This window comes from Galeopterus variegatus, unplaced genomic scaffold (genome assembly GCF_000696425.1).
Source record: "Galeopterus variegatus unplaced genomic scaffold, G_variegatus-3.0.2 Scaffold8698, whole genome shotgun sequence".
In the NCBI taxonomy this organism is placed as follows: Eukaryota; Metazoa; Chordata; class Mammalia; order Dermoptera; family Cynocephalidae; genus Galeopterus; species Galeopterus variegatus.
The window spans coordinates 41,128-48,989 of record NW_007734809.1 but is presented as its reverse complement, the minus strand read 5'-3'; the positions used below and the strand labels follow the sequence as shown (position 1 = coordinate 48,989).

At 56.5% G+C, this 7,862-nt stretch overlaps 1 protein-coding gene across 1 annotated transcript in view; it reads left to right on the top strand.

Moving 5' to 3' along the window:
* Positions 1-2: 2 nt before the first annotated feature.
* LOC103608691 (protein shisa-9-like) overlaps positions 3-7,862 on the top strand; it is a gene marked incomplete at its 5' end in the record, with an annotated part of 9,326 nt that continues 1,466 nt past the window's right edge. The window contains one exon of the mRNA XM_008593091.1: positions 3-517. Within this exon, the coding sequence (XP_008591313.1) occupies positions 3-517 (515 nt within the window). The remainder of the gene's footprint in view (positions 518-7,862) is intronic.

Here is a 7,862-nt window from a genome sequence, read left to right as displayed (position 1 = left end):
TGTGCGCCCGCGTGTGCCGGGCGCAGGAGCGAGCGGGACACGGGCAGCTGGCGCAACTGAGCAGCGTGGTCGTGCTGGCGGGGGACAACCGCTCCGGGGCCGCCTCCGGAGAGGCCGGTGAGGGCGCCGGGGTCTCGGACGCGCCCCCGACCCGGGCGCCCACGCCGGACTTCTGCCGGGGCTACTTCGATGTTATGGGCCAGTGGGACCCGCCGTTCAACTGCAGCTCGGGCGACTTCATCTTCTGCTGCGGGACTTGTGGCTTCCGGTTCTGCTGCACGTTTAAGAAGCGGCGACTGAACCAGAGCACCTGCACCAACTACGACACGCCGCTCTGGCTCAACACCGGCAAGCCCCCCGCGCGCAAGGACGACCCCCTGCACGACCCTACCAAGGACAAGACCAACCTGATCGTCTACATCATCTGTGGGGTGGTGGCCGTCATGGTGCTGGTGGGCATCTTCACCAAGCTGGGGCTGGAGAAAGCGCACCGGCCCCAAAGAGAGCACATGTCCAGGTGGGCTGCCTCCCCTTTGCCCTTCCCTCCAGGCTTCGCTCTCCCTTTTCTCCCCTCCCCACCTTCCCCCAGGCGATGGCGCACTCCCCCCCTCCCCTCCCCAAGCCTCTCTGCTGGGGGATGGCTCCCGGGAAGCCAACTTCGGCTTGGAGCGCTGAGAAGGGGCGCTGGGCTGCGCACAGGTGAGGTATGAGCGTGTGTGCCCGTGTGTCGGGGGTCTCTGTCCCCCTCGCCTTCTTTCTGTCCCCTGCCGCCGCCGACTGAATCGGACTTGAGACACACAGCCTGGAAGCCCGTGGCCCTTAAGTCTTGGATTTTGGGGAGGGAGTCCATGGCACCCCACGGATTCCAGACGCTAGCCTCTAGGTAAACAGGAGAGCCCGAAAGGGAAGGGGGGCGTGTGTGAGCCCGCGCGCGCGTGTGTGACGGAGGGAGGGCAGGAGTGAGTGCCGCCTGCAACTCGTACGACTCGCGAAAATGAGGCGAAGGAGGTGGAGAGAGGGGAGGGCGAGAACAAAAGCCTTGCTTGGAGCGGCCGCCTCGCTTTCCCAGAGCTCCGAGGCCCTCGGAATGGAGACCTCAGCTGCTCTCGTCCCTTTGCCCCGCTCGCCCCCTTCTCCCGCCGTCACCTCTCCCTGCCGAGCTGCGCCCCTTGCGCTGGCTGGCGCGGACTCCAGGGCCTCGAGCCCCCTCCCCGCGCGCCCTCACTCTCCGAGCACCCTGATTTGCCAACTTTCCCGTTTGCCTTATTCATTATGCAAGTCCCAGCACGGGCTAGTCGCAGCAGATGGGAGAAGGCATTTGGGGATTAATGGAGCTATTTGCCTTTTGCGTCTTTTTAAGTGTCTAAATGGAATCGCACAACTCAGTAAGGGCGGCCGGGGACGGGGGATGGGACCCGGCTGGATAAATAATTCTTCGGCGCCTCCCGCTACTCTACGCCGACCGTGGTCCTCGGGAGCACGGCCAGGCCTAGTGCTCGCTGGGAGCTAGAGGCCTGGGCGGGCTGTGTCCCGGGCTCGCCGGGCTGTGGGGCAGGTCTGTCGCACCTCAGCCCTGGGTGCGTTAGCCCCGAAAAGACAGGGACGGGGAGAGAGAGGGGTCCCCGGAAGTTGGTGGAGGCGTTTTAGATCCCGGTCATTTTCAGTGGGTGGGGTCTAGAGCCTAGAGTCCGACTTTATGCCTTTGCAGATGCGAAACTGGGCCTTAGGGAGGTGGAGTGACCTGCCCAAGAGCTAGCTAGAGGTCGGGCAGGGCCAGGGCTGTGACCAACCCTGAGCTCTTACCCGCCAATAGAACCTGGGAGTCCAGGCCCCTGGGCAGCAGCTTCTCTTTTAGCCACCCGCTTTTTAATCCTGGTTTTGTCGGGGTCCCTGGGTAAGGGTGCTGTACTTCAGTGGCTGGGCTGATGAGGCAGGAGTCCCAGCTAGTAATTATTACCTGCTTATTACTACTATCTTGGCTGTTAGGGTTTAATGGGCCACCGTGAAGACTGGCTTGGGAGGGGACGTGAGGGGGGAGAGAGGTTCTGACCCCACCAACACCCCAAAGGGATACTTCAGATATTTGGACCTGACCAACAGCCCTGCACACAATCCCTCCACTGGCTCCCCACTGCCCTCAGGATAGCATCCGCTCCCCAGCCAAGTAGAAAGGCAGATCCGCACCCTCCTTCCCCTGACCTCCCTCCCCTCACCTCTCTGAGCACTGGCCTCCCAGTTGCAAGGCGCAGCTCATCCCACCTCAGGACCTTTCTGCATGTCCTGTGCCCTCTGCCTGGTAGTCCCTCCCCCCAGTGCAAAGGTGTGTGTTGGAGCATGGCTTTTTCCCATTGTAGCCTCTGAATCATCCAGAATGATGGGGTGGACCAAAAGTCCCTGGAGAGCAGGAACCTTGTCCATCCTGGGCCTGCTGGGTCCCCAGCTTCCTGCAGAGGGCCTAGCATGCTATATATAGATACACAGTGTTAAAGGAGAATGCTACCTGGAAGAGTTGCTGTGGGTGGTCTGTAGCCTCAGTTTGACTGGCCAGTGGACATGAGTACTCCCACTTCTACCTTTCTTTCTCACCTGGCCCTGCCCCCAGCTGAGCTGTAGGCCTGGGATCTGAATGGCCAGGGCAGAGAACTGGGGGTGTGGGTTTGTTTTATTTCCAGATAGATGGGTGGGGAAGACTGTCCAAGTTTGTGCCCATGTATGTCAATATGTGTACACATGTGTTTGTATCTGTCATTCCATACATGTGGGTCTGTGTGCCCCCCAGACCAGGTCCTAGCCTGAACAAAGAGACCCTGATGAGAGGAGATCCAGCACCCAGCCTGTAGCTAACCCTGCCCTGGGACTCCTCTCTGGGCCTCATGCAGTCCAGATTGGCAGGAGTGTGAGTGGACCACCTAGGGAGGACCCACCCTGAGCTTGGGCCTTGGCCTTGGCAGGCGGGGACATGGTCTGGTGAACTGCAGGCAGAGCCAGCCTGAGCTGAATGGTGGACCTTTCTCCAGACAGGCCTTGAGAGGCCAAGCATTTTACCTCTCTGAGCCTGTCTCTCTCTCTCTCATGGAAATGAAGCAAGCAATTAACTCAGTTGGTTAGAGCACAGTCTTGTAACACTAAGGTCACAGGTTCAGATACCTGTACCAGTCAGCTGCCAAAATAAAAAAGAAAATAGAGCAAATAATCCCACCTGCCTCGTGGAGTATTGTGATTTTTTTATTGGGAGGATTTGAGGAAATAATCCTCAAGAGCTCAATAATTTTTTTTTTTGGCTGCTGGCAGATACACTGATCAAACCCTGGACATTGGTGTTACTAACTGAGCTAACCAGCCAGCTCCAGTTCTTTGGTCTTGAGTCCTCTTAGCTTCGAGTGCCCTTACTTAGCCTCCTGGCAAACTCCTACTTATCCTTCAAAACCCACCTCCAGTGCCCCCTTCTCCAAGAAGACTTTCCCTACCCCACCCTCTCCTTATTCCTCCAAGCCACGGAGCCCTCTAGAACACTCGATTCCTGTCCCTCCATTTGTCCCAGCCCTGAACCCGTAGCAACTGTGCACAGCTCTGTCCTCTCAGACTGGGGGCGCCTCAGAGGTGGGTTTGAAGGTTTTGGGGACAAGGGGGCCCTAAATCCATCAACCAGTCCCATGCAATGAACTAAGGATAACATTCACTCATTCCACATACATTGATTGAGCACCTAGTGTGAGCCAGGTGAGGGACACACGTGAGTGAGACAAACACTGACACCTTCACAGTGCTCAGTCTGAAAGGGAAAGAGGAGTCTCTTTTTCTTCCCATTTCTTTAAAAAACCAACACAAGAAAACACACACACGCACAACCAACGTTTGTTCCCGAGTAGAAACATAAATAGGGCAGAATCGAACACTCTGTTCTTCTCTCTTCCAAAGGCAAAAAAAAAGTAAAAGGAAAGGAAGGCAGGGCTCGAGGCGCGCTCCATCGGAGCCCCTTCCGCAGCGGTGTGTACAAGGGGCGGCCAGGATGCGCGTGTTTGTGCAACACGGGGTGGCCGCCCGTGGGAGACAAAGGCAGCGCAGGGGGGGGTCATGCGCTTGCCCCCCAGGAGCAGGGGGTCCAGCTTGTCGATTCCAGGGCGCCCCCTCTGTCCTGACAAGGGGCGGCCGCCCGTGGGAGACAAAGGCAGCGCAGGGGGGGTCATGCGCTCGCCCCCCAGGAGCAGGGGGTCCAGCTTGTCGATTCCAGGGCGCCCCCTCTGTCCTGACAAGGACAGCTTCAAGAATAAATGCATTCCCTCCATAGAAGGTAGAGGGGGGGATGTTTTAGAGTCCAGAAATCTGGGAAGGGTGCCCCAGGACGTAACACTGAATGAAAGAGAACCTGAGGGCTGGCCTGTTAGCTCACCTCGTTAGAGCATGGTGCTGGTAACACCAAGGTCAAGGGTTCCAACCCCCAGACTCCACAGCTGCCAAAAGAAAAGAAAAGAAGCTGAGCAAATCACCAAATAATGGGGGATCAGAGTGTCCTAGGCAGCAGGAACAGCCAGTGCAAAGGTCCTGGGGCAGTAACCAGCTAGACACATTGATGGAAGTTGGGGAGGCAGGTGGGACTGGATTGGGGGAGAAGGGTGGTGGGGCCTCTATCCGAGCCCAGGTGGGATTTGTCCTGAAGGCAGTGGAAGTCACAGATGGTTTTGGGGGAGGAGGCAGTAATAGGGTCCAGCCGTGACTCAACATTTTCCCTTTGTCCTCGCAGCAGCTCCACAAGTAGCGTGGGACCTTATCCCACTTCCAGAGCAATGTCTGGAGCGGGCAGGCAACCTGCCCAGGGTCATACAGCCCAGGCCCAGAGAAAACCCCGCCCTCCAAACAGAGTGAACCTGATGCCCCCCACTTTCTTGTTTAAAGCAACTTGCGACTTGGTTTGATTTTTAGTCTGTTTGAACACCCAGAAACCTACAATCAACTTGATAAAATGAAAAGCCCCTAAGAAAGAGAAAAAAGGAATTAAGGCAGCAGAAAGGGGTCAGGCAGAGGGCGTCTTGGGGGTGGGAAGCCTGCCGGGGATGGGCCCCCCGAGCGCTCACGACCTCGCGGCCTGGGGTGGGTCTGGTGGGGACCGTACCCGGGCGCCGAGGGCCGGCGGGCTGGTGGGGGTGGAGCTTGGAGGGACAGCCCCCGGTGGCAGGACTCCTAGGGGCGGCCGGGGGAGGGGCGCCGGCTGCGGGCTGGGGTCGAGTCTGGCCTCAGTGCATTCCTGAGGATCGGGTTACCGGAGAAGGAGGCGGCCTCGCCCTCCGCGCCCGCCCCGCTTCCGCCGCCTGGAGCAGGAGCCGCGATCGCGTCCCCTGTCCAGGGCAGGTGTTTGCCTTGCTTCGCGGAGGGGACCCATGCCCTGCCCGCTGGGCTGGCATCGGCTCCTTCTCGCCTCCTAAGACCACTTTATAGAAGAGGAAACAGGCGCGGTCAGGCCCCCGTCGGCACTGCTGGAACCAGATTGAACATGGCAGAGCCTGCTTTATGATCTACTGTTATGATATTACTGTTGACTAGTCCCGAGGCTGTGGTGTCCCCAGCCTCCGTAGGTCCAGAAGAGTGGCTCAGTTCAGTGTTTGTCGATCGACTGGCTGACCGTCCAGAGGCAGCCCCAAAGGGCTCTCCCCAGCACAAGGAGAACACAACTTCCCATACCACCCTCCTTTTCCCCCAGTACAGGCAGGACCCCTGCACTCATCCAGCATGCATTTAATGTACACTTGCTGTATACCCAGACCTGGGTTTGGTTCTTTCGCAGGCAGATGTTGGGGACTCGGAAGATTGGGGGTCAGAGGCTGATGAATTCCATTTCATTAGACCAACTTCAGAAGTTGGTTTTCTAGAGCCGGCCAGTGGCTCACTCGGGAGAGTGCGGTGCTGATAACACCAAGGCCATGGGTTCGGATCCTCTACAGGGATGGCCGGTTAGCTCACTGGCTGAGCGTGGAGCTGACAACACCAAGCCAAGAGTTGAGATCCCCTTACCGATCTTTTTTTTTTTTTAAAAGTTGGTTTTCTAGTCTTTCGGGTTTTTTTTTTTTTTTAAAAGTTGGTTTTCTAGTCTTTCGGGTTTTTTTTTTTTTTTAAAAGTTGGTTTTCTAGTCTTTCGGGTTTTTTTTTTTTTTTAAAAGTTGGTTTTCTAGTCTTTCGGGTTTTTTTTTTTTTTTAAAAGTTGGTTTTCTAGAGCCGGCCAGTGGCTCACTCGGGAGAGTGCGGTGCTGATAACACCAAGGCCATGGGTTCGGATCCTCTGTAGGGATGGCCGGTTAGCTCACTGGCTGAGCGTGGTGTTGACAACACCAAGCCAAGAGTTGAGATCCCCTTACCGATCTTTTTTTTTTTTTAAAAGTTGGTTTTCTAGTCTTTCGGTTTTTTTTTTTTTTTTTCTTTTTGACCAAACTCGTGTGCTGCTATTCATTCAATCACTATTGAGCGCCTACTGTGTGCCCGGCAAGGGGTTTTTCAGCCATGCAGCCACCCTGCCTTACCTCCTGGAGCTGATTGTTCTCATGGGGGACAGGAAACAACAGGCCACTTGAGATCAATGTCACTATTTTCTTTTAAGTCAACCCTTTTTGTTTTTACTTCAGTAAATGTATTTCAAAAGGGAACCTTCATGTCACCACCAAGAATGGAAAACCAGTTTCTCTTGCCATAAATAGAAGGAAACCAAAAAACGATGAAATGAGAGCAAAACCTAGGCATTTCTTCCTCAGGGACACTCCAGGCTGGGCCTGGACCTCGAATGTCCAAGTGGCACTAAAAGCAGGGAAGCCCCAAGCCAAGAAGGATGGGGAATGTGTACACAGAGGGGCAGGAGGGGCCACAGGGACCCATCCTGTACCATGGGTCCCAGCACACAGTAGGCACTCAATGAATGCTGACTTGTTGACATTGAATCCCAGAGTTGTGGGTGCTCCTGAGCATCTCCTACTACTAGGGTTTTGCCCCAGGCTGATTGACTGAAGAGGAGAGGGCAGGCAGCTGCCTCTTGGGAGGGGGGACCCATGGGGCCTCTCTGGATTAGATGAAACGGAAACTCCCACCTCCACCTCTAGGCTTTGGGGCTGTCCCCACCCACAGTCCTGTGGTCCTCTGACGTCGTTCCCCGCTGAAATGTGCGCCTCTGACGTCCAACCCTGTGGTTGTGTGAATCAATGAATGAGGGAATGAATGAATGAACGGAGTAGATAACGTAATGGATGAGTGAAGTAATGACTGGATGAGTGAATTAATGATGGAGCGGATGATGCATCCGTGCTTCCCATCCGAGATGGGAAACCCACTCTCTAGACATTTTTCTGTCCAATACCCACAGCAGCACTGGAAAGAGGGACGTCTGTCCCCATTTTTCAGATGGACAAACTAAGGCTCTAAGCAAAACATGGCTGCAATCTCTAGAGGGCAGATTTGAATCCACGTGGCCCTGCACACCGCGGGATGCAAGAGGATGAGGGGGCCGGAGCTCAGGGGTCCTGATTGCACCCCGTGCCTGCAGGGACTTATGGGCCGGCACTGGCTTGTCTTCCGGCCAGCCAGGATGTGGGCCACAGCTGGAGAGTAGATTGACGGGGAGGGAGGGCGGTGCAGGCAGCGGGGGTCGGGGGTGGCTGCCCCAGGTCGCGGGGGTGGGGAGGAGTAGGCAGAGTTCCGGTCGATTAAGAAGGGGCCACAAGTAAGGTTTTGGGGGGGCCCGGCACCTGGGGCACTTACACGCCGGCCCTACCGAATCAAGCGTAGGGACGAAGACGACCCCACTCCAGATCCAAGGCAGGTCTCCTGAGCTCCCACGCCAGCCCGCCTTCCTCTCTCTACTCCCGTCTCCCCCTTCCCGCCCACCC